The sequence below is a fragment of the Chiloscyllium punctatum genome, chromosome 48 (genome assembly GCF_047496795.1).
Source record: "Chiloscyllium punctatum isolate Juve2018m chromosome 48, sChiPun1.3, whole genome shotgun sequence".
Classification (NCBI taxonomy): domain Eukaryota; kingdom Metazoa; phylum Chordata; class Chondrichthyes; order Orectolobiformes; family Hemiscylliidae; genus Chiloscyllium; species Chiloscyllium punctatum.
The window spans coordinates 59,646,769-59,673,919 of NC_092786.1; the positions used below are offsets into that span (position 1 = coordinate 59,646,769).

Here is a 27,151-nt window from a genome sequence, read left to right on the forward strand (position 1 = left end):
CCCTCCAGTCACTACCATCCCCAATCCCTCAGCCCCTCCCCTCACTACATCCCCAATCCCTCTGCCCCTCCCCTCACTACCATCCCCCAATCCCTGAGCCCATCCCCACTCTACCATCCCCCAATCCCTCTGCCCCTCCAGTCACTACCATCCCCAATCCCTCAGCCCCGCCCCTCACTACATCCCCAATCCCTCTGCCCCTCCCCTCACTACCATCGCCCAATCCCGCAGCAAAACTGAATGACATTCAGCCCAGTGAAGGTCAGGCCCGTCTCTGATTGGTTTGAACAGCAGCCATTGGTGATTGGCCGGTCTGTAAACTGCGGGCTGATTGGTCACATGTGTGGGTGGAGCCGGGCCATCATCAGGCTTTGATTGGCCGGGCAGTGGAGCGCGCGCTTTGGTTTCTCCTGCGGCAAAGAAGTCATTTCATGTTTAAGATTTAAAACTAAATTCCTGTTAATTCTATTATAATTCGGTAAGTTATAATTCGAAGAGAAGTTGCTTTCAGTAGAGTTTTCAGAATTTAACAGTAACGTTACACATCTATTTTTCTTCACCTTTTTAGAAAAGTAGTTTATTACGCGTTTATTGAACCTGAATTAGCGTTTATCCAGTTTCGGGGACACGATTTCCCCAACTTTTAACGGAGCTGGAGCTGGAGCCAGCAGCTCACGCCTGCGCACGGACACCCGACAGGGCAGTGCCGGGGCGGCGCCTGCGCACGGACACCCGACAGGGCAGTGCCGGGGCGGCGCCTGCGCACGGACACCCGACAGGGCAGTGCCGGGGCGGCGCCTGCGCACCGACCCCCTACACGGCTGTGCCGGGCCGGCGCCTGCGTACAGAATGTTTGTGGTAGTGAATGTTCAGTTTCTAGTGTAGCAACAGGCCCTTGGGCCCAATAAGTCCATACTGACCCTGACTAATGTACCTAACCTACACATCCCTGCTACACTATGGGCATAGCCAATTCACTTAACCTGCACATCTCTGGACTGTGGGAGGAATGTATAAATTCCATACAGACAGATGTTCTAGAGACAATGACTATAAACAAAATTTTCAATCGAGGCTGATCACTCCTTTAAAAACAACTTGCATTCCTGTAATGACCTTAATAATTTTCCGAGATGTTCCAAAGCCTTTCATCATAAAATGTTTTCATCAAAGCGTAGTCACAGAAACATTACAGGACAGAGAAAGGTCATTTGGCCCATTGAACTTGTACCAGATGGGAAATATGTTATGAAGAGGACATAGAGGTTTGTAGAAGGCAGTTGATAGGTTGAGTGAGCGAACTAAAAACTAAAACTTAGTGTGGGAAAATGTGGAATTGTTCACTTTTGGAAGAATAAAAAAAGCAAAATATTGCTTAAACGAGGAATGATTATGGAAATTCGAGGTGCAGAGGGATTTAGTTGTACTAGTGCAAGTGTCCCTTCAAGCCTGTTCTGCCAGTGATACCATGATATCAGTGGTTTGGTTGAGTAGGTGGAAAAGTGGCAAACAGAATTCAATCTGGAGATATGCACAGTTATGCATTTGAGGAGGGCAAACAAAGCAAAAGAGTACACAATAAAGTGACACATCTTGAAAGGGGTAAAGGAAGTGAGAGACCTTGGGGGACATGTCAACAGGTCCATAAAGATGGTAGGATAGGTTGAAGACATTGTAAAAAAAGGCATATGGGATGTTTTCCTTCATTAGCCAAACTGTTGAATGCAAGAGTAGGAACTATACACACATTGGGTTAGGCAGTATTTGGAGATTTGTGTACAGTTCTGGCCACTGCATTACAGGAAAGACATGATTGCTCTAAAGACAGTACAGAGGACATTTACAAGAATATTGTGAGGGCTTGAACATTTCATCTATGAAGGAAGGTTTAAATAGGTTAGGTTTGTTTTCCTTTAGAACAGAGAAAACTGAGATATACGCTGAACGGCTTTGATAGAGTGGACAGGGAAGATCTTAGCAGCGAGGTCAGTTATCTGAAAGCATAGATTCAAGTGGTGTACAAGGTTAGAGGGCATATGAGGAAAGCCTTTATCACCCAGACGATGGTTAGTGTTTTGAATTCAGTGCCCAGTTTTGTAGTTGTAGTGGAAATCCTCAACTCAATTAAAACCTGGATCTGCACAAGAAGTGCTGGAACCTGTATGGCAATGGACCAGGTGTTGGTAAGTGGGATTAGTGGTGCAGACATGATGGGCTAAATGGCTTCATTGTGTGCTTTTATTTTACTATGCTGTTCCCGTATAGGCTGAGGTGATTCTTGGGACCTGTGTCCTCACCTGTTATCCTGTTTCTATCGAGCCAAAAGCTATGATTAGAAACCCAAGTCAATGTGGATGCTGCACAGACAAAGAGAGATAGTCAAATAAGGCTTCTCATTGTTCTGTCTCTTATTTGGTATTGTACGACAAATACCAAATAATAAAATCACACAACAGATACTGAAATGAAAATAACTATTTCATAACCTTTATATTATTATTTTAAATGATCCAATGGTTTTACCATCCTCATTTAATTTTATAAAGTGAATAGGACAAGCATCTGTGATGAGTGACATTTTGGAAAATGGTTTGTTCGATATTCCTGACTGTGATCACTTAGAAGATGATGAAATCTTTCCACCTCTTCCTCCTCCATCATCCCCTGGACAAGTGGCAGATGGAGGAGTTTCTGCTGATGGTGGTAAGTCAGTCTCAAATTGTAATGCATTTTGTGGATAATTGAAATAGTTTTGATTCTGAGATCCATTACAAACAGGGTGTTCTGCAATAATGTGTATTTTGTCAGTGCAAATTGGCTATAATGCAGTTGACGAATTGTGGACGTTGTTTGGATAATGCAAACTTTTTACTGAAGGGATATAGTGATTTTCTATAGCTCAAGGTTGTAGAGGAAAACAACTGTTGTGTTATAATAGAATTACCTGTAGTAAGCCAGCTTTCATTTCAACTGTATAGAATAAAATACAATACCTTCTTTAAGATTAAAGAATTGGAATGCAGAAAATAAGCTGTCTATTTAATGAAACAATCTGAAACTAGGAAATTATCATTCAGTTGATTAAACCTACATGTGGCATTTGTGTTGTCGGTGACGAATTGATCAGTGGGGGAAATGGCTTACAAGCAAACCTTCAAAGCGTGAGCACTGTAATCTCTGTATAATTTGCAAAAACAATCATGCAAGAAGTCTGAAATCTAAATTTATTATATGGTCTGTCGTCTCTGATATTTGGGTCCTAATTTATTGTACTAATTTAAATATTAGTCGTACCTCTGTGGAGGGCCTCGTCAATGAACTGAGCAGCACCTTGTTATTTTACTTTCACAAGGAGAGGGCTGCTATCACTATTATTCTGGAGACCCAGGTAATGTTCTGAGGACCTGGGTTTGAATGGCAGATGCTGGAATTTGAATTTAATAAAAATCTGGAATCAAGAACAAAAGAACAAAGAAAATTACAGCAGAGGCTGAACAGGCTGGGGCTGTTTTCCCTGGAGCATCGGAGGCTGAGGGGTGACTTTATAGAGATTTATAAAATCGAGGGACATGGATAGGGTAAATAGACCAAGTCTTTTCCCTGGGATCGGGGAGTCCAGAACTAGAGGGCATAGTTTTAGGGTGAGAGGGGAAAGATATAAATGAGACCCAAGGGGCAACATTTTCATGCAGAGGGTGGTATTTGTATGGAATGAGCTGCCAGAGGATGTGGTGGAGGCTGGTACAATTGCAACATTTAAGAGGCATTTGGATGGGTATATGAATAGGAAGGGTTTGGAGGGATATGGGCTGGGTGCTGGCAGGTGGGACTAGATTGGGTTGGGATATCTGGTTGGCATGGACAGGTTGGACCGAAGGGTCTGTTTCCATGCTGTACATCTCTTAAGACTCTAAGGAACAGGCCCTTCAGCGGTCAAGTCTACGCCGATCCAGATCTCCTATCCAAACCTGTTTCCTATTTTCTAAAGATCCTTTTGGTCCCTGCCCATTCATGTATTTGTCTTAAATTACGCTATAATGCCCACCTTTACCACCACCCTCCGTGTAAAAAAAACTTTACATGCATATCTCCATTAAACTTTTCCCCTCTCACCTTGAACTCATGACCCGTGGTAATTGAGTCCCCAACTCGAGGAAAAAGCTTCTTGCTATCCACCCTGTCTAGACCTCAATCAGGTCCACCCTCAACCTCTGTCTTTCTCATGAAAATAATCCTAATCTACTCAACCTCTCTCCATAACCAGCACCCTCCATATCAGGGAACATCCTGGTGAACTGCCTCTGCACCCTCTCCAAAGTATTCACATCCTTTTGGTAATGCGGCAACCAGAACTGTACATGGTATTCCAAACATGGCCGAACCAAAGTCTTATACAACTGTAACATCACCTGCCAACTCTTGTACTCAATACCCCGTATGATGAAGCAAAGCATGCCATATCCTTTCTTGACCACTCTGTTGACCTGCATTGCCACCTTCGGCGTACAATGGATCTGAACACCCAGATCTCTCTGTATGTCAATTTTTCCTAGGGGCTTTTCCATTTACCATACAGTTCGCTCTGTAATTGGATCTTCCAAAATGCATCACCTCATATTTGCCTGGATTATACTCCATCTGCCATTTCTACACCCAACTCTCCAATCTATCTATCTATATTTTGTTGCATTCTCTGACAGTCCCCCTTCATTATCTGCTATTCCACCAATCTTAGTGTCATCTGCAAATTTGCTAATCAGACCACCTATATCTTCCTCCAGATCATTTGTGTATATCACAACTAACAGTGGTCCTAATATGGATCCCTGTGGAACACCACTGGTCACAGTTCTCCATTTTGAGAAATTCCCTTCCACTACTACTCTCTGTCTCCTGCCCAGCCAGTTCTCCATCCACCTAGCTAGTATACCCTGGACTCTGAGACTTCACTTTCTCCATCACTCTACCATGGGAGACATTGAAAAGAGGATGGATGAGGTTGAGCACAGAATCACAGTGGTGGAAGCTGATGCCAGTTCCTCTAAGGATAGGATCCAAGCCTTGGAAACACAGGTCTATAGTTTGCATGACCAAGTGGATGATCTTGAGAACAAGGCCAGGAGAAAAAATATTTGGATCGTGGGTCTGCCTGAGGGTAAGGAAGGTGAGAGACCTGCGGAATATTTTGAGGATTGTTTGCTGAAATTCCTTAACTTGGAGAATGGCATGAGAGGCTTGAAGATTGAGAGGGCTCACCGGGTCACGGTGCGGAGATCAGGTCTGGGTCAATGCCCTCGTCCTCTCCTGTTGTGTATATATAATCTTTGATAGCTTTATAGGTTTGTTAAATGTAATGGTTTTAGTTTATGTAGTTTTTATGTTTGATGGATCATGTGACACTAAGGCTCAGCAATTTGTGGTTCGAGTTCCTCCTCCCTGGAATTTAAATGTTACTGCAGAAGGGTATGCTAATGAATTGATGAAATGATGTACCTGGAATGTCAAGGGGAGTCACTCACCAATTAAGAGGAAGAAGGTACTGTTGAGTCTTAGAAAGGAGAAGGTGGATATTACTTTGTTACTGGAGACACACTTGGATGATAGGGAGCATTTGAAACTACAGCAGAATGGCTTTGATTGGGTTTACTTTTCATCTTTTAATACCCGGAGTAGTGGAGTGGCTATATTGGTTAGGAGGAACCTCCCATTTAAGTTACGAGAGTGTGTTAAAGACACAAATGGGAGGTTTGTAATTCTCAAAGCCCTGACAAATGGAAAATAATCTGTTGTTTTAAATGTTTATTGCCCTCCAGCTCATTGCCTCAAATATTTGGTACATGGGTTTTCTAAACTGATTAGTTTTGAGTCCTGGCTTATCATTATAGGGGGAGATTTTAAATGTCTCATGGATCCCACAGTAGACCGGTTGCCCCTCAATACCTTCTATACAAACTAAACAATTAGTGGATCTGTGTGGAGTTAGGGTTAGTGGACATCTGGAGGGGTCTTCACCCTACAGACAGGGATTTTACATTTTTTTCCAATCCACACAAATGTCACAGTAGACCATTTGGCCCATTGAGTCTGCAATGACCCATCAAACAGCATCCCACCCAGACCCCTAGCCAATCCCCATAACCTCTCTTTTACCATGGCTAACCTACATTCCTGGACGTTGCAGACAATTTAGCATGACCAATCCACCTAACTTGCTCATTTTGGACTTTGGAAGGAAACTGGAGCACCCAGAAGAAACCCATGCAGGCACAGGGAGAACATGCAAACTGTACACAGTCACCCAAGGCAGGAATTGAAGCTGGGTATCTGGCACTGTGAGGAAGCAGTGCTAACCAGTGAGCCACCGTGCTGCCACTTAATGTGCTAAAAGCTATAAACATTCATATGCAGGAATCCTGTCCTCTACAAACAGAACATTTTCATGTTTTATGCCTTTTTCAATGAAAGAAAACATGGGTGCAACTATTTCTTGGCAAATTCACCATGGTAACACCACACCAATCAAAGGTCACTTTCCAATCAATTAGCTGCCTTTTCCTATGCAGTATAAATTGTTGTTCCCTTTGAAATTGAGTATTCTTGTGTCTGTCCTGATGAATGCTTAAAAAGAACCTCAGAACCAAGTCGCTGTTGTTTTTCAGAAATATTCAAGAATGAAATAATAGGGAGACAATGATATTTGTGGGTACATAAGGTGGTGTTGGGGGGAAACATAATTGACCATTATCAGCTTCCTGAAGAAGGGCTTATGCCCGAAACGTCGATGCTGCCTGACCTGCTGTGCTTTTCCAGCAACACATTTTTCAGGTCTGAACTCCAGCATCTGCAGTCCTCACTTTCTCCATTATCGGTTTTCGATCAGTTACAAACAATTTACCACCATACCCCAAGACTGTCCTCCTTTAGTAGTATAAATCATGTAAACTCTAGCAGATCTCCCACGGAGATGCTCAGTGTCCATTTCAGCAACTAGTTTAGTTGCTGTTATAAAATCATACAGATCTACAGAAAAAAGCCCTTCTGTGCTGATCAAAAACAAGCACCTAATTTTTAATCCCACTTTCCAGCACTTGGCTAAAACATTGTGCCTTGATATCACAAGTGCACATCTGAATACTTGTTAAATCTTATGAGGATTTCTGTTTCTACCAGTCTTGCAGGCAGTGAGTTCCAGATTCCCACCCCGCCCTGGGTGAAAAGGTTTTTCCTCACATCTGCACTACACTTTCTGCCCTTGTCTTAAATCTATGCATCCTGATTATTGATCCCTCCATCAAGGGCAAAAATCTCCTCCTGTCCACCCTATCTCTGCCCCTCATAATTTTATACATTCTCTATCATGACTCCTCTTGATCTCCTCTGCTCTAAGGAAAACAACCGCTGTCTGTTCATAACTGAAATAGGAGAAAGTGAGGACTGTGGATGCTGGAGATCAGAGCTGAAAATGTGTTACTGGAAAAGTGCAGCAGGTCAGGCAGCATCCAAGGAGCAGGAGAATCGACGTTTCGGGCATGATTCCTGAAGAAGGGCTCATGCCCAAAACGTCGATTCTCCTGCTCCTTGGATGCTGCCTGACCTGCTGCGCTATTCCAGCAACACATTTTCAGCTCATAACTGAAATACCCAGCCCAGGGGCAAAATCCTGGTGAATCTCCCCTGCACCCTCTCCAGTGCACTCGCATCTCTCCTACAATACAGATTCCATATCTGCACACAATACTCTAGCCGTGGCCTTACCAATGTTTTACACAGTTCCAGCATCATCTCCGTGCTCTTAAATTCCATGTCTCGGCTAATAAAGGCAAGTATCCCCTGTGTCAGCTTAACCATTTTATACACATGTCCTCTACCTAAAGGGACCACTGGACGTTCACACCAAGATCTCTCTGATCTATAGTGCTTCCCAAGGTCCTACTGATCTTCATGCATTCCCTTGCCTTGTTTGACCTGCTCAAATGCATCATCTCACATTTATCTGGATTGATCAGCCTATCTGACCAGCCTGCCTACATTCACCTTTAGTCTAAGGCTATCATCCTCACTATTTACTACCCTAACAATTTTGGCACTGTTTGTGAACTTACTGATCAATCCTCCTACATTCAAATCTAAATAATTTATGCAAACTACAAACAAGAGCTCCAAAACTGACACTTGTGGGACACCATTGGACCAGACTTCCGATTGGAAAAATACTCAACCATTACCCTCTGCTTCCTGCCATTCAACCAATGGCAAGTCCAATTTGCCAAATTTGCTTGGGTCCCATGGGCTATTACCTTTGCTTTCAGTTAGTGCAGGACGTTGTCAAAAGATTTGCTGTAAATCCAAGGACTCAGCACGGTGGCTCAGTGGTTAGCACTGCTACGTCACAGCCCCAGGAATGTGGGTTCAATTCCAGCCTCAGGTGACTGTCTGCATATTCTCTATATCTGCGTGGGTTTCCTCTGGGTGCTCCAGTTTCCTCCCACAGTCCATGGATTGGCCAAGCTAAATTGCTCATTATGTCCAGGGATGTGTAGATAAGGTGGATTAGCCATGGAAAATGCAGGGTTACAGGGAGAGGGTGGGCCTGGGTGGGATGCTCTTCAGATAGTCTGTGTGGACTCACTGGACCAACTGGCCTCCTTCCACACTAGGGATTGTAAGAGAATATGTCAAAAATATTGCTGCATTCTACAGACCTCTTCGATCAGACGTGACCCCATAACAAAAGGATAGTGTCTATTCTTGATTAATCCCTGCCTCTCCACGATGAGATAAGTTAAAGTGTAATTTTGCTTCAGGCTGACGATCGTTGTTCAGGATTAACTGACTGGCTTTTCAACAATAAGGTCAGGCTGGTCAAAGAATTCAGAAAAATGACTCCTGAGTCAGGAATGTGTTGTCAAATATAAAAATATTTAAAAGTTTAAGAATGCCAAGAATAACTAGTGAATAGAATTAAATTAATGTTGAAAAATAAATCACTTAAGTGGGATAAAAATTGCTATGGTATTTCTGATATTATGAGAGAACCAGAGAATTGTTATGGTGCTCTCCAAAAGAGCAGTCTAACCTGGTGTCATTCTCCTGCCTTTTTCCTGTATCCTTCAACATGGTTTCTATTTTAGTAAAGAGTTCCCTCTTGAATGTTAATAGTCACTCATTACTATTCAGAGGAAGAAAATTGGTAAGTGTTTGAAATAAAAGGTGATATAAAAGTATAGTGCATTGTGATTATTTGATAATTAATATATGATAAGAAAGTTAAACAAGGATAGTTTTGGATTACTTTAGCAAAGAGGAGTCTGATGGGTGAATGGCTTCCTGTGTTGTTAATGACTAGGGTTTTGTTCTCAAGTGTTTGTAGCTGCTTCATATTATGTCACTGTAAAAAATAAAATAATTACTTTCTGAGGCTGTTTCGATGTGGACGTTGGATTGGGAATAATTTTTTTTCAGAGATTGCCTCATTTAAACAATTTCAGACACCAAAGGGTTTAAAATATTGGTACTGATATTGGTGTAAAGCTTAATGATGTCCAAAGAAACTTCCTAACTGCAACTTGCTAATTTCTACAAATTTGGAGGAGCAATAATTGGTAAGATTCAAACTGTGTGATGATAGATTTCCATCTCCATCATTGTAACCACTTGGACGTGTTACCCAGAAAAATCCATAGTGTTCTCAGGATTACTCACCTGTCGACAAAACCAATGCATGATTACACCCAATTGTTATTAATCTGTTGGTTGTTTTTGGTTTGTCCTCTCAGATGAGGAAAACAGACAAGAAGGAAATCCATCCAAAGAGCCTGTAGTTCTCAGGAAAAGTGTGAAAGGACCACAGCTTAAACTGGATGCTCAGCGGTAACTAAAATTTCAATTTTGGTTTGTCCTATAAACAGTATTGACATAATCAGTTCCCTAGCATTGCTGGGCACAGTGAGGAGAGTGAGGAATTGCAATCATAGCTTGTCATTTGAACTGCCCAAAGCCCCTGTTGGTGAAAATAACATTTTTTAAAATATAAATTGAATCAATGAATGTAAAATCTAAAATTAAGGTATGAAAAAAGAACTGCCAGTAAAAATTCTTTTCAGGTATTTGGGAGTCAGGCAATGGAATCAGCTGTTTGCAGATGCTGTTTCTGTCTTGTATCTATTATTTCCTGGCTGCTGATCCTGAGGGACTGAGGACCACTTGACACAGCCTATCAACCTTGTCAGTTTATCATCATTTCAACAGCAGTTACTTGTTAGTGATTAGCTGTGGGACTTTGAATTTGGCTGCCTCCTTCTAGCCCAGCAACGCTGAGACCAGTTGTTGCTACATCAGTGGTGGTTACAATCTGACAGTAATTGGTTTTCTTTTCTCTCAGTTAGATGGGTTCAAGCTCCATTTCAAGGCCTGAGGCTCTTCTATTGCAGTGGTAATGTCCTTACAGTGAAACCTGGAGGCCTAGGTTCAGGTCCCACCTGTTCCAGATATATGTCATCACATTTTTGAACAGGTTGATTATAAAATATCCACAATCAAAGGCAACATTTTAATGCAGGACAGAGGTTGCAATTGTTGGCGATGCATTTTTCAGTTATGTTAAACTAGTGGTCATAAAAGAACTAATGGTTCTATTTGAAAGAAAACAGGTGAGTTTTCTCAGTATTCTGAGAGGATTAGCCGTTCATTTTATTTGTTGCTTGCTGTGTGCAAATGTGATACCACATTTCCTATTTTACAAAATAGTTCAGTTCAAAATGCTTGGAGATATATTGATGAAGTGTGTTTTTTTTCAGTCATTTTAATTTATTGCAATGACAATGACTTGTTGAGGTATCTGGAGGTGGATCTGGATCAGGAACAGCAGGCTACTAAATACCAATTCTGTTATGATTTTGTGAAGAAATTAAATAGTGAATTTGTTCAGATGTCATTTATTTCCTTTTTATTTCTTCATGGGATGTGTCACTGACTAGGCTAACATTTGTTGATCATCCTTAATTACCTTTGAACTGAGTGACTTACTCGGCCATTTAATAGGGCAGTTAAGAGTCGACCATATCTCTGTGGGTCTGGAGTTGCATGTAGGTCAGTGAGCCAGTTGGCTTTGTCTCGCTAAGGAGCAATCACTATGTGGGCTGTAGGCGTCTTTCCCATAGCCCATACTGTGTCATCCCATTTTATTTTATTTTGGGTATCATATTGTGATTGGGTTCGCATGTTCCTCTAATGCCCAGATGATAAGTGTGGACATTATGTGCACATCATGTCCTAAGGAAATACTCTCCAAATCTCCATACATTTGACTTTCACAACGGTTACCATCTCCCACTTCACTCATAACCCATCCTGTACCCCCACTCTCAAATGTTTCATCCCCCAACTCCTATATCTCCCCATTCCACACCAGCTCCCTCGACTGCATTCTCATGTAACACAAACAGAATTTTCAATATCCCAAATGGCACTCACTCTTTCAGAGAATAACTTTATCCACTTTGTTATCTTGTCATGGCATGTATTCTGCGTTTAGCAGAACACATTGTGGTATCTGATAGTATACTGTCTTTTGCATTTCTGATATTGAGGTCTTATATAACTATTTGAGATCTAACTTTTACCAAACCCTTTTCTCTACGTAAAAGATTGACCTCTGATCGAGGATTGCCAGCTTTACGGAATCTGTTCAATACTGTTCGATTTAAAGGCAAAGGACATGAGGTAAGGGAGAAAAATGAAGGTTCCTCTGCTAGAGTAGAAACCAGTGTAGGTCAATGGCTGATTTTAAATTTATCTTTGTTTTAAATCTTACTGAGGCCTCCTCCCTTGATATCTTGCAACTTCCTCAAGCATCATCAACCTCAACTCTCTGTTCTCCAATTCTGGCCTCTTGTACATTCTTGATTTTAATCAATCGACTGTTAGTCATTGCACTTTGAGCTGTCTAGGCCCTAAACTGTGAAATTGTTGTCTTAAATCAATTTAGTGCTGCCTCCTTGTTAAGATCCTTATTAAAACCTAGGTCTTTGACCAAGCTTTATGTTACCTGTATTAATAGATCCTAATGTGGATCAGATTTAATTTTGTTTAATAATGCTCCTGTGAAGCACCCCGAGATGTTTTACAATGTAATGGTGCTATATAATGAAACGTGTTATTTTTCTGTTCACAAACCTGTCTAAATGTAATCCATGGAAGAGGCCGTTTCCTGTATCAATGTGTTATTTCTTGCATGCATCACCATTGTTGGTTCATTGAACAAATTGCCAATTTTACATTTTTCTGCCTCTCAAATGTACTTGCTCTTGTTCTTAATACAATAGTGATTGGCTTATAATAGGTCCAATCATTGCAAATGTAATGTTAATATGTTCATATTTTCTCTCACTCCAAACCTTTTGTGAAGCATTGACTCCTTGTAATGGGGATGTTATACAGGAATCTGTCATCCTTTGCATCTTGCCTAGTGAGGTACTGCAGAGATCAGACCCCAGCTATTACAAAATGTGTTACTAATGTAGGGTGGCATGGTGGCTCAGTGGTTAGCACTGCTGCCTCACAGTGCCAGGGACCTGGGTTTGATTCTATCTTCTGGTGACAATCAGTGGGGAGTTTGCACCTACTCTTTGTGTTTGAGTGGGTTTCCTCGAGGTGCTGTGGTTTCCTCCCACAGTCCAAAGATGTGCAGGTTAGGGTGGATTGCTAAATTACCCATAGTGTCCAGGGATATGCAGACTACATGGATTGGCCATGGTAAATGCAGAATTACAGGGATAGGGTAGGGGGGGATTCATCTGTGTGGGATGCTCTTCAGGGAGTTTGTGTGGACTCGATGAGTCAAATAGCCTGCTTCCAGGCACGAGGGGAATCTGTGAAGATGAGGGAACAAAATGTAGTATCTCAAATTTGCAGGTGTCACAAAGCTGGCTGGAAGAAGAAGCTGTGAGGAAGATGCAAAAATGTTAGTGTGATTTGGACAGGCTGAGTGAGGGGGCAAATATGCGGCATAATGTGGAGAAACGTGAAGTTTCCACTTTGGTAGCGCATGTAGGAAGACATTATTTAAATGGCTGTATATTGAAGGAGGGGAATGTTCAACAGGATCTGAGTGTCCTTGTGCATCAGTTGCTGAAAGTAAGTGTACAAGTGCAGGAGGCAGTAAAGGTAGTAAACTGTATGTTGACTTGTGTAGCAAAAGGATTAGAGTACAAGAACAAGGATGTCTTACTGCATTTATACAGGGCATTGGTGAGGCCACATCTAGACTATTTTATGCAGTTTTGGTCTAATTATCTGCGGAAAGATATTCTTGCTATAGAGGTATTGCAGTGAGGGTTTATTAAATTGATACATGGGATGGCAGAACTGATGAATAAGGCGAGATTGAGTTGGTTAGTATTGCATTCACTGGAGTTTGCAAGAAAGAGACAGGACTCTCTTAGAAACCTGTAAAATTCTAATAGGACTAAACAGGTTGGATGTAGGAAGGATATTCCCACTGGTGGGGGATTCTAGAAGCAGGGATCGTAGTTTAAGGATAAGGGAAAAATCTTTTAAGATTGAGGGAAGGAAAAATTACTTCACCAGAGAGTGGTGAGTCTGTGGAATTCGTTATCACAGAAGACAGTTGACACCAAAACATTGTTTTCAAGAAGGAGGCAGGTATAGCTCTTGTGGCTAAAAGGATCAAGGGATATGTGGAGGGAAAGTTCAGATATTGAGTTTGATGATCTTATTGAATGATGAAACAGGCTTCAAATGACAAATTACCTACTCCTGTCTTCCATGTGTCTACTATCGTGGTTGTTCTTGTGCGACCTTAACAGATGAGTTAGTGCAGAGGATAGCACTGTGGAAAATAAAACAAACTACATTGACATTGCTAGAAGCACAGCTGCTATCAGGAGTGTAGATTAAGCATTTTTCAAGGAGTGTTCATTCATGTTGATCCTTTTGCACATCAAATACAGTTTTGTAAATCTTTTGAGCTTTGAGCTGTTTCATGAATATTTAATATTGATGAGAATAGTGGATAATTGGAGCAGGGACAGTTATCATGAGTCATGAGTTTTGATTCAGCTAACTGCCCAGAAACTTAAATATCAAGTTTGGTGCAGAATTTTATATATTGGTTCAGCACTTTTTTTTCTTCTTTCTTTTCACTTGATAGTGATTGGTGAGCACCGATCCTTTTGTATTCCAGTTATCATGATGTATGTTGCCTCAATTGCTGTTACAGGCAATTATGCTGTTTGGTTTGGGTATAATTTTTCACAATTTTTAAAAATGAATTAACACGATGATGCAGTAGCATACACTGAAAACCGTGAATGCATCATTACATGATAACAGTATGTGCAATAATGTTGATGTTCTAGGATTACACTTCACTTGCATAATGGCCATATGTAAGAAACAGGATGGATTTTATCAATTTAAACAGATAGCTAGGATTCTAAATAAGATCAGTTTCTGAAAGACAAAGCTTGTTTCACATTTCAGAACACTCTGGGGTTTAGGCTATCCTATCCTATCCTTTGTTCAGATGTGAACAGAGATTTTATTTGTCAATGCACTGGGAGTGGAGGGTGGAAGACTGCACAAAAAACAGTAAAGTTTGGGTTTTTTGGTTCTAAAATTGGGTAGATTGTGTAAGGGATTTGCAATTTTAGGTTCTACTTATTGCCAGTTAAATTAAAATTCCCCATTGGTGTTTTTGGTGAGTAATGCTAGGCAGAGAATTCTTCCCTTGACCTGACCTATTGCATTGTATTTGGCTTTGGCCTTTAATCCTCTACATTATGTAAACAATGTGTTTTCTTCTCTTTTCCCACTGTTAAGAGTGAAGATGTGAAGACTCTCCTTTGGCAAATGGAGCATTGGGCTCATAGGCTGTACCCGAAATTGCAGTTTGAAGAATTTATTGAAAAGGTGGAGGCCTTAGGTAGCAAAAAAGAAGTTCAGGTATCTTTTCAATATTGCTTATTTGTTTTCTCTCCTCCCTGTTCTTTGTGATGAATTTTTTCCCAGAAAATAGATTTTCATAACAATTCGCAGCCATATACCATTTATGTTGAGCAAGAAACACTGAATGAGATTGCTACAAAAAGTGCTAAGTCAGCATGCTCATCTGGAAAGTTGGTGCAGGCATGATGAGCCAAATGGCCACCTTGTGTGAGATATGTTTGTGAGATTTTGTGATGGCTCTGAATAAATCGATCCCGGTATCACCTACTTGATAATATTAGTTGGTGAGGAATGTCTGTGGAATTGTTCCTCTACTGAGATGTACAGTCTATGCTTGCACTCTTGTCAAAGGAAGGAAGAAGAGCTGTAATTGTAACATTAATTATGTTATGGAAGGAAAATATCACACGGCATTATTTGAAGGAGAGTTCTTGGTGTCCATATGAATGCTTATTCCTTGGCTACCATCAAATTAGTTAATTGTTATCTCCTTCCTTCATTAATTGCACACACATTAGTTGGCTTATATTTCCAGAGCTCTGCCAGTTGGTCATTTCAGGGCACTTAGAATAGTAAAAGAGTAGCTTGTGCTTTTGTCAACTACTTATGCATATCTTGACAATGCAGTTCTATAAACATAGCAGGTCTGCTAATTGTTTATTTTGAAGCAGATGAACTGGCTGGTGAGACATCTAGCAACCTACTCCTTCAATAGATCAGTCTGGTCAGTGTTTGGCCTGATTGGGTTATGGGGAAATGGCATTCATGCATGCTAACTTTATGGGAGCAGTGATTTTTGATCTCTAGTTAAGACTGCAAACTACCCTTATGGTTAGAAAGAAAAATGTGCTTAATAAAGAGCATCTGGTCCCAAAAATACTCCTTTTAGATGGAGAGTAGGACAATGTGCCATGGGATATGGTGCACAACTCTCTGTAGATTATAACAGCAGTTGCCCTCCTTATTTGACCATGAACATGTCTCTTAACTAAGATTTGTGGTCGTGCTTTTTGCTGAAATTTACCATGGTAAACTGTTACATTATTACTTCCTGTTCCCTTTTGCAAATTGTCTCACAAAGTAGTCGGAATGTCCAGCCACTAGGTGGCCATAGAGGGTATTTTTAAAGTTTCCAGTTCAATTTGAAAACCAATCAGAGTTTAAGTCTTATGCAGTTTCCCTATGTAACATCATTAAAAGATTCAGTTTTGTATTTGCTCATTTTCACTTGCATATCTACATATTTCTTAAAACAGAAAGGTATCTGTGGGGAGAGCAAGCCAGCATTAAAGTTTCACGTTAATGACCTTTCCTGCAGTTTATATTAGTCGTGTCATTTTTCTCTTCCAGACTTGCTTGAAGAAAATTCGACTTGATATCCCCATTACACATGAAGACTTTATTTCCAAAGAAGGCAAGTGCTCCTTTCAAATCTTCATTCAAAATTTATATTATTTGTCCCATCAAAATCAAAGTTTAATGAACATTTTACAGTATGTTTTCCAGTAAATATACTACAGATTCAAAGGTTTATATTTGATGCTAAGGCTGTTATCATTGCATTTTAAAAACAAAATCTAATCTTTGTTCCACTGATCAGTAAGATATGGTTTTTTGGGGATTGGAGCAGAGAAGTGTTCAGGCATCAATGAAATCATTCAAGTCCAACCAGTATGTGGTGGTTTTTCCTGCATTTAAGTGTATCCCTGATTCCTTTATTTTCCTTTTTTAACTGATTTTCAACTGGTAACATGTTCTCTGCATTAATCCTGAATTCTAGCAGTACATTCCGATCTCCCAGCTGTTATTTAAAAAAAAAAATCTCTTGCTGTCTGTCTCAAGAAGTCACTTGCACTTCATTTTGGATAAGAATGCGTTAAGTACTTGCCGACAAGAATCGCTGCACTGCGATGAGGAACAGGAACTCATTTGTGTCTCTTCCATTTAAACAAAGGAACAGAGACTGGCTATGGCTTGTAAATTACTGTCTGATACCCTGTAACTCCACAAAGATAAAGATCAAACCCAGAATATGTTTTCTACCTTTAGCCACTGCTTTTACCCAGTACAGCTTTGTGGATTTCCATTACTACAATGCTGAAGCCCAGTTCTGCAGGCACCAAATATCCCCAAAAGGCCTGTATTGTGTAAATATTGAGAATGGAATATCTGTGGGTTATTCAGTCTGACAGCACCAATGCTGCTCTGCTACATTGATACACATGTACTCTTTGCAGCATAAGGGAGGGAAAGTGATAGTAACAGGAATTGGAGACCCTGGCTTAAGTTATCTCATCACAGTTAAGGACTGAATTTAGATTCTCGGTTTCTAAATTCAATTTTCTTAGTAGATATGTTCACAGGCAATCAGAAGATTTTTTTTTTTGAGCTACGATGAATCGACCAAAAACACAATCCTCCTTTTGAAATAACATTTAATTACAGTTGTAGAGAATGAGAATGACCTCCAAATTGAAAACTTAGAAACTCCATTCAATCCATTGCCCGACCAATTAGCTGCAGAATCTACTCCGAGCTCAAGCATACTCTCGGAGGAACAGCAGCTTAGGATCGAAAGGAACAAGCAGCTTGCACTTCAGAGACGACAAGCAAAACTTCAGTTAACAAAACAGACATCCTCCAATGGTAAGTGTGTTTTCTAATCGAATTCAATACAGTCAACTTTAATTTCCATCCTTAAAATAGGTTAGATCCATCCAGAGTTTGACTCTAATCAGTTTGAAAACGGGAAGTGGGACATTTCCTTTCTCTGAAAAATCTGCCTTCAAAAAAGATACAATTATCTTATGCACTATGGAGAAATTAGAATTCAGCAGTCTACACAAGTGCTTTCTCAATCACTAGGTAAATAGTAGAAGTGTGTGGCTGGAACAAAAGATGCTGGTTAAATATGGTTCCAGTCTATATGGCTTATAAATTAATTTAGTTTCTTGGGATAACATTTTTATTTTTGAAAACCAAAACATACACTTTTGCACTGATTTTTGACTACTTTAAATTTTATTGAAAATTTATTCTGTAGGGTGTGACCATCGCTGACTGACCAGCATTTATTGCCTGTCCCTAGTTGCTCTTGAGAAGGTGGTGGTGAACTTCTTTCTTGAACCACTGTAGTTGACCTACTGTGAGTAGATCCACAATACCATTAGGGAGTCAATTCCAGATTTTGACTCAGTGACAATGAAGGAACTGTGATTTATTTCCAAATCAGGATGGTGTGCCTTGAAGGAGAACTTGAAGGTGACAGTGATGTTCCCATGTATCTGCTGTCCTTGTCCTTCTAGATGGGAGTGGTTGAGAGTTTGGAAGGTGCTGTCTGAGGATCTTTGGTGAATTTCTGCAGAGCACACTGCTGCGACTGAGCATTGGTGGTGGAGGGAGTGGATGATTGTAGAAATAGTGCCAATCAAGCAGGCTCCTTTTTCCTGAATGGTGTTAAGCTTTGAGTGTTGGAGCTGCACTCATCCAGGCAAGTGGGGAATATTCTATTCAATCCCTGACTTGTACATCGTAGATGATGGGATAGACTTTGGGGAGCAAGGAGACAAATTACTCGCTGCAATACTCCTAGTCTCTGACCTGCAGTTGTAATCATTGTGCGGAGAGTCCAGTTGAGATTTTGGTTAAGAAGACCCCTAGGATGTTGATAGGGAATTCAAGGATGGTAACAACTTTGAATAGCAAGAGGCAATGATTAGATTGTCTTTTATTGGTGATGGTCATTGCCTGGCATTTGTTTCAGCCCAAGCCTGAATATTGCCAGATCTTGTTGCAATTAAACATGGACTGTTTCAGTATCTGAGGAGTCACAAATGGTGCTGAACATTGTGAAATCATCAGTGAACATCGCCACTTAATGATGGGGGTAAAGTCATTGATGAAGTAGCTGAGGTTGGGCCGAAGGGCCTGTTTCCACACTGTAAGTAATCTAAAAAAAAACCTAGGACACTACCCTGAGGAACTCAGGGACTGGAGAACTACTGTTACTATTCTTTCCCATTTCTTTAAGAGAAAAGTTTGATTTCATGACTATCCAAAACATATAGATTTTGAATACAAACTTAAATAGAGTTCTGAACTGGACCTGAAACATTACTCTGGTTTCTCTTCACAGATGCTGTCAGACCTGATTTGTTCCGTCAGCAGTTTTTGTTTTATCCCTTTTGGTTTGCCAACCAATGTGACCTGATCCTAAGAGTTAGCAGAATGCAGACTTAAATCTAATCAATAAATCCAACTCTGCCGTTATTTTGCACAGTATACAGTATGATCAGAAACTTAAGTGAAATTCCACCCTGTTGCCTTATCTCCATTTTTCAGAAACCTTGTTCAGCTCTCAATTTTATTTGTCAACTCTTTCTAAATTTAAATGTTTGTCGAGTTCAAATGCTAAAACTTAGTTTTTCCAATACCTTGCAGTTTGAATAGCATTACGCATAGCAAACGGGGCCACTTCTTCTCAGGCTTTCTGACTGAATCACAAACACTAATCATTGGTACAATTTGGCTGTGCTTTTGTTTCACAAATAAAAATTGGATTATTCATGCATTGATGTGTTTTGGTTTACTTATTCTTTCAGATCTAAACGATTCTCCGGCCTTGAGTCAGTCTGTCAAACAAAATCCAGTTAAGGTGTTAAGAGATTCTACGGATAGCTATGAAGATCCAGATGCAGAAGATTTGAAAAAGGCAAATGAAACTGAATCCTTTCAGCCAATTCAGCAACCAGAGTCTCCAACAGAAATAGATCTCTGTTTGGAAACCTCAGAACACTTATCTGAGGTAACCAAAATAACTGACTGTGCTGTATCAACACATGAATCTGAAACCACAATTGAAGACTCTTTTTCTACACCCATTCCAGAAGCAATAACTGATTCACAGAATCTGCCCATGGAACAGTTAACTGAAATAAGAGATGTCTCTCAAATGATACAGGCATTAGAAACTACAACGTAAGTTGATTTAAAATATTGGGATGTCAGGCTAGTGATTATTTGAGGCAAAAGTAAAGAATTTGACAAGGTTTGGTTATGTGGCAGAAAATAATCATTCCATACCTTCAGCAGTGTAACTGATGTTTGCCATAAGTTTGTGCGAAATATTTTTGTCTATCTATGTCATTAGTGTGGATCTGATATAGACAACCGTCACATTTAATGCCATAGATTTGCTGTTTAAGGGCTAGTTGTGTATTGGTTGATATTGATGAAGAATGAATCACACTAAAGTTAGAAGATCATTTTAAATACTATTCAACCTTTGCAGATGTTGTGTAAGTCAAAATACACAGTCCAGTTTTGGAGAAAAATATTCTTTGTTTGTTCTCTCGTGTAAGCTTTCAAAAGAATTGAAGTGTTTGTTAAGGCCTAGTAGAGCAATTTAGTTCTGTCTTAGTTTCTTTTCTCCAAAAAAGTAGTTACAAGCTGGACTTAAGCACTAATGATGAGACTGTTGCCAATAAAAGTTTTTATTTTTAAACACCCCTAAAAAGGGTATGAAGACAAATTGAATTGTAATACTTAATTTGTATCAATCATACTTGAATAAAAATTATAATATTTACATCCTGTTGAAAAAATATTCATACATCTTCTCATGACATTGAAATCTTTTACACAATCTTGTGTGGCTTCAAGATAACACCTGGTTTACTTGAAACTGTAGGTCCCTGTCACTTTTCTTGAGTGCAACTGTAGACAGAAGTAAAATTGCTGTCAAATTTGCTCGAAAAACCACAGCCATTTTCAGGAGTATTGTTTCAGTTAATATATATTGGTCTGATAGTGGTTTTGGTTAAGAAATTAAAACAGACCCAAAGTCTTGATTAAACTACTGCAATCATCCGACTGCAACATCTAGAAGTGCCAGTTCCTTAATTTCTTCTAATAACAAATAGAGGCTGTTGCCTTTGGTTTGACAATATTCCTTATCTTCTTCTCTGACTGATGTACTTTTTGCATGCTCTTGAGCAAGTTGTGCCTCTTCAACAGATCTGATTACATCCCGTATCAAGTCAGTCTTTGAACCGTGTGAGGTTTCGTGCATAGGTTCCGTGTTGGTTTTATAATAAGGTTGGTTGCTGATGATGTCCAATTTGATGCTGTCAGGATGTGATTGAGATGAGAGTTCAAATATTCTTACCTTTTTGACCAAGAAAGGGGAGACAAGTTTAGTTCCATAAACTCAGATATTAGAAATCAACTTAGAAACCCAACCAATTAATCAAACCCTCAGCACATTAAAAATATTCAAGTCAGTCTGGATTTGTGATGAATATTGGGCAATGCACCAGGCTAAAGGAAGTGTTTAAACATTTTGATTTTAATACCAAATTGCAATTATGAACTCAATCCATCAATACAGGGAACATTGTAAACATGAGCAAATGATTCATCGTTACACTACAGGAGAAAGTACAAATCACATAGTAAAGACTGAGTGAATTATAGAAGTTGGGGATTGAATTAATCTGTTATAAACTTTTTAATGCAATGGTCATGCATCACTGGTATAACTTCCCAATTTGCTATTTGCCTACTGGTTCTATCACTCTAAACACATAACCTAATTATTCTACAGAGTATCACATTTTCAAAAATTCTTGAGCAAAAGGAGAAACTCAAGGCTTTGGCCCTTTTTTTTCTTTTATTATTTCTTTTTCTAAACTTGTCTTCATCTGATGTTTCCTTTTTTAGTTCAGATTCTGTTCAATATTATTTCACTTTGATAGAAATTATGAAGTGTATACTTACAGTGATGTGATCAAACAGAGAGAAAGTAACTGATCCTCCATCCACTGTAGTAGAAATAATTTTGTCCCTAAGGCGTTTAAGGCAGCCCGGTTTCCAGACACATGACCCATCAGACTTTGCTGAGATCACAAGACCCTCTTTATTCTTCAGGAATGCTGGAGCTTTTATGCCATACCTGGTTTACACAGTACATCTCAATTTATTTTTACCAATTAATTATGTGTAGAAAAAAAAATAGAAGCTGATTTTAAATATACAGTACAGCAAAACTGTTAGCTTTCAAAGGACAAGAAATGAACTCTGAAGATATTGTACCATTCTATGACTCAGTGTACAGAAGGAAAACTTCAGTTTTAATGCATTATATTTGTCCATTAACTAAATTACAAAAATCAAGTCATTGCTTCAATGAAGGTCATCACTTTCTCTCTCTGTCAAAAACGAATGCAATCAGTTTAATGGGGAAGTTATAGGAGAAGAAACAGATTTGCATTCATTTACTGCCTTTCACAAAGTTGTTCAAGATATCCCAAAGTACTTTATAGTTGTGACTCCCGGGACAATACTTCTCACTGTGCAACAGTAACCTCTTACTGATCTAGTACGTCAAGCTAAATTTTGTGGGAGTGGTAAGTGAGACTGCTACTAACTGATGCACAACTAACAACGTTTTTGTTGTGGTTCTGTTCGCCGAGCTGGGACTTTGTGTTGCAGATGTTTCGTCCCCTGTCTAGGTGACATCCTCAGTGCTTGGGAGCCCCCTGTGAAGCGCTTCTGTGATGTTTCCTCTAGCATTTGTAGTGGTTTGTCTCTGCCGCTTTCGGTTGTCAGTTCCAGCTGTCCACTGCAGTGGACAGAGACAAACCACTATAAATGCCGGAGGAAACATCACAGAAGCGCTTCACAGGAGGGTCCCAAGCACTGAGGATGTCACCTAGACAGGGGACGAAACATCTGCAACACAAATTCCCAGCTCGGCGAACAGAACCACAACAACGAGCACCCGAGCTACAAATCTTCTCACAAACTTTTAACAACTTTTTTTCCCAACTATTATATGTCCATCCTGACAAGCATACCTTTTTTTTTGTGATACCTAGGCAGTTAAGTGCTTGGGCATTTAACACAATCTCACATGCCCATCATAATTTTCAAGTCCTCGTGTGCATGGCCCAAGCGGAAACTTACACGTTGCTGAAATGAATCCCTCATTACTTTTCCAGCTTGCCTCTGAGACAGGAATTTGTAGTTTCAGGTTAACTACAGGATTTGAATGATGTTGAATACAATATAATTATATTTCTGCTTCACTGCATTATTTAAATGAAAAGAAACTTCAGAATGCTGCAATGTTCAGGAATCTGGGTGTTTTTGTGTATGAATAACAAAAATGAGCACACATTTAAGTAATTACAAGGTCAATGGGATGTTGGAGTATACTGTAAGGTGGGAATACAAGAATAGAGACGTTTTGCTACTGCTGTATAAGGCACTGGTGAGATTCACTAAGAGTACTATGAACAGTTTTGATCTCCTTTCTTGAGGGATGTACTGGCACTCAGAGTTCCAAAGGTTTGCTTCCTGGAGTGAAGCAATTGTCAATGAGGAATGATTGAGATGACCTACAGGAAGAGAGGATTCAGGGGAAGGGGTGAGTCTCAAAGTAGATGCTAGAATAATTTCCTCCAGTCAGATATCTTACTAAACTAGGGTGCACGGTTTAAAAATAAGGGTTTGCCACGTGGGTCATTAGCCTTTGAAATTCTCTTCCACAAAGAGCAGTGGAGATTGAGTCAATTAATATAGTCAAGGTTGAGTTAGATGTTGATTGAGCAGGCATTCATAAGTGGAGTTAAGGACACAAACAGATTCACCATGATCTTAACGAACAGGAAAGCAATCGGCCTACTCTTGGCCCTATTTCTTATGGTGTGCACAATTCCTGAAGAAGGGCTCATGCCCGAAACGTCGATTCTCCTGCTCCTTGGATGCTGCCTGACCTGCTGCGATTTTCCAGCAACACATTTTCAGCTCTGATCTCCAGCATCTGCAGTCCTCACTTTCTCCTATTTCTTATGGTTCAGGGATTGTCAGATACAACATTAAACCAGGATTCCATTTACTTTTCTGGTAAATTAGAAGAACCCATGATACTTTTCAAAGAGCAAGGGAACTCTGTTATCCAGGCCAACAGTTATTGATCAATTAGCAGACTAGAATATGGTTATCTTTGTTCTGCCTTGCTGTGCAAACTAGATATTGCAGTTATCCACAGAACAAGAGCAACTAAATTTCAAAAATAATTCATTGGCTGTGAAGTACTTTGGTTCACAGTGAGAATGTGAAGGATGCAATGCAACATAAGACTTTTTTTTACTGTAGCCCTGACTATTCATGTGACACTAAATCAGAACCAGGCTTTTTCCACATATTACAATGACATGAACAAATCAGGACACAGTATAAAGATCAATGAGCAAACTCTGGTTTAAGGTATTCATTCTAGCTACTTTTGATTCATGAATATTTTAGAAATTGCAAATGCTACAATTTATCAGATTAGTTTTTAAATGGTATTGAACATTTCAGGAATTACCTTGGTACAAAAACCAACACACCATTTGCCCGAATTGAGTATATGATGCCATCTGCTATACAACGTTCATCTGAAGGGTCTTTATCCTTAAAGTACATGCACTGAAATAATTCAATAGATTGTTTCTGCACATATTGTGCAGCCTAGAAAACAATGGAAAAGAACAGGCTTAATTAGGCCATTGCATTCAACTCTCTAATTTTCAAACTTTACTGCAGGTGAATCATTACTCTATTCCTATGGACCCTTGGATCTCAAATTTCCAATTGAGACATTACTCACATGGAAGTCCGCTCCAAAAAAAAACCTGGTACAGCTACAAAAATAGTCAGTTGACAATAAGTGCTATCGACATCTCTTGCAGGGGAGGAGAGAAATTAGCCAGGGCGGCATGGTAGCTTAGTGGTTAGCACTGCTGCCTCACAGTGCCAGGGACCCAGGTTCAATTCCCACCTTGGGCAACTGTCTGTGTGGAGTTTGCATGTTCTCCCTGTGTCTGCATGGGTTTCCTCTGGGTGCTCCGGTTTCCTCCCATTGTCCAAAGATGTGCAGGTTAGGTGAATTGGCCATGCTAAATTGCCCGTAGTGTCAGGGGTGAATGTAGGGTAATGGGTCTGCGTGGGTTGCTCCTCAGGGGAATTGGTGTGGACTTGTTGGGCTGAAGGGCCTGTTTCCACACTGTAGAGAATCTAATCTAATATAAAGTTAATTTTATTACTCCAGGTGAGAACTCTTGAGGTCCTGCTGAATGGCCTCTGCCTGCCAAACAATTGGTGACTGGTTCACATAGAAAAAAAATGGGTTTTGTACCAAGCATTATAGGACTTTGTTACCTTCCACTCACTGAATCCTTTTTTTAAAGAAAGCTAAATGCAAAGCTCTATTTTACAGAGTAATTCAGTAATACAACAGACATCAGTTACTGGAGAGTTACTAATGATTTCCAGCAGAATCTTTTATTAAAAGGGTTGAGATAAGATATTCATAGCGCTCAAATTAGTGAGAACTAAACAACGTTTTCTATGTTTTTAAGCTGTTTTCTCTTCTGGTCCCTTTTCCTGAATGAACCAAACAAACTATAATCTGGACTCAAGTGAAATGCTGGTTGGCATGCAAGAGGTAGGTTTCCCTCTCTTCTGAGGAATTCAGCTCAATACATTCTATCAGTGTTCTCATTGATTTAACTTGCTAGGGAGCACAACATACACTGTTATATTGTTAGTTACTTGCTGAAGACAATATAACTTTCCCAACAAAACTTGATATACATGCTGATTATTGAATCCTTTTATATTCTGCTGTTCAAAAAGTGGAAGTTGTTTTGTGTTTTGAACTGAAGTCAGGTACTGCACAATTTTCCCTTTCCCAAGTCAGGTTGTGTACAATTAGGTGCAATTTCCACTGAATCTCAAGTATGCTTCAATCCCAACCTCTCAGCTGCATTAGGTGAGCAAAATATCTCAATTTCCTAAACTAGTCATCCTTGTAGCCTGAGTAAACATTTTAGCAATTTCTTTGTTCAATGGCACTATTAATCTGGCTGCATTTAAATGTAGGTCATGGAGGACAGTGAGAGCTATCCTAAAGTACTCTTTAGAGGAACGTAACTGAAAAGTTGTTTAACATTTCTGATCCATGTTTGCAATCTGCAAATTAGAATGACAGTTTTACAGCATGAAAAGATGCCCCTTTGGTCCGTCGTATCAGCATTAGTCATCAAGCACTCATCTACTCTAGTCCCACTTTCCATTATGTGGCCTATAACCTTGTATGCTATGGTGCCACAAGTAATTGAGGAAAAAGTGAGGACTGCAGATGCTGGAGATCAGAGCTGAAAATGTGTTGCTGGAAAAGCACAGCAGGTCAGGCAGCATCCAAGGAGCAGGAGAATCGACATTTCGGGCATGAGCCCTTCTTCCTGAAGAAGGACTCATGCCCGAAACGTCGATTCTCCTGTTCCTTGGATGCTGCCTGACCTGCTGTGCTTTTCCAGCAACACATTTTCAGCTGCCACAAGTAATTATCTAGATACTTATTAAAAGTCTTATCAAATTGAGTGTTACCATCTCTACCACCATTTCAGGTAGTGAGCTTCAGATACTCAACACCCACTGAATCAAGAAAAATATTACTTCACAGAAACCCCACAGTGTGGAAACAGGCCATTTGGCCCAACATGTCCACATCAACCCTCCGAAATGCATCCCATCCAGATCCACCCCCTACCTGATCCCTGTAACCCTGCATTTCCCATGGCTAATGCACCTAACCTATACATCTCTGAACACTAAGGTGGATTGGCCATTCTAAATTGCTCAAATTTACACATCTTTGGACTGTGGGAGGAAACTGGAGCACCCGTTGGAAACCTATACAGTCGGTTGCTTGAGGTTGGAATCAAACCCGCGTCCCTGGTGCTGTGAGGCAGCAGTGCTAACCACAGACACCGTGTCGCTCTAAATTTCCTTCCATCTTGGCCCCAAGGGCCTGTTCCAGTGTTGTATTTTTCTATGTTCCTGCAAACTTTAAAGTGCACCCCCCTCCCCCCACCACCACCGTTAATGATTCCTCTAATAAATGGAAAAACCTATTCCAGTCTATGCAGTCATAATTATTTGCAACTAATCACCAGTCGCCCCTATAGGTCTTCTGAATCACTTTATTCACCTTTTCTGGTGCCTTCAAGAATCTGTGGACATGCAACAAAAGGTCTCCCTCATCCTCTGAATTTTCTATGGTCCTATCATTCATTGTGTACTCCTTTAACTTGATATACCTTCCAAAATGCATCACCTCACACTTTACACGGTT

At 40.1% G+C, this 27,151-nt stretch overlaps 2 protein-coding genes across 6 annotated transcripts in view; one reads left to right on the forward strand and one right to left on the reverse strand.

Moving 5' to 3' along the window:
• The first annotated feature begins 376 nt into the window (after window positions 1–376).
• On the forward strand, window positions 377–20,554 carry tipin (timeless interacting protein). Its single transcript, XM_072565393.1, has 8 exons — window positions 377–478; window positions 2,547–2,703; window positions 9,777–9,870; window positions 11,646–11,721; window positions 14,842–14,964; window positions 16,318–16,381; window positions 17,413–17,613; window positions 19,569–20,554. The coding sequence occupies exons 2-8, from the start codon at window positions 2,568–2,570 to the stop codon at window positions 19,946–19,948; spliced, it is 1,074 nt and encodes a 357-aa protein (XP_072421494.1). The 5' UTR covers window positions 377–478; window positions 2,547–2,567; the 3' UTR covers window positions 19,949–20,554.
• dis3l (DIS3 like exosome 3'-5' exoribonuclease) overlaps window positions 20,539–27,151 on the reverse strand; it is a 56,796-nt gene continuing 50,183 nt past the window's right edge. For 4 of the 5 annotated variants that reach the window (XM_072565389.1, XM_072565390.1, XM_072565391.1 and 1 more), the window contains 3 exons: window positions 24,341–24,483; window positions 21,745–21,919; window positions 20,539–21,133 (listed from right to left, as the gene is read on the reverse strand). In XM_072565389.1, coding sequence (XP_072421490.1) covers window positions 20,831–21,133; window positions 21,745–21,919; window positions 24,341–24,483 — 621 coding nt within the window. In that variant the 3' untranslated portion in view covers window positions 20,539–20,830. The remainder of the gene's footprint in view (window positions 21,134–21,744; window positions 21,920–24,340; window positions 24,484–27,151) is intronic. The other variant, XR_011955958.1, reaches the window with a different exon arrangement.

Excerpts from the sequence above, each read along its gene's own strand:
- tipin (XM_072565393.1), top strand. The coding sequence starts at position 2,568 with ATGAGTGACATTTTGGAAAATGGTTTGTTCGATATTCCTGACTGTGAT. Across the intron at positions 11,722-14,841 it reads TTAAAGGCAAAGGACATGAG|AGTGAAGATGTGAAGACTCT; the intron begins GTAAGGGAGAAA and ends CCCACTGTTAAG. Across the intron at positions 16,382-17,412 it reads AGACTTTATTTCCAAAGAAG|TTGTAGAGAATGAGAATGAC; the intron begins GCAAGTGCTCCT and ends ATTTAATTACAG.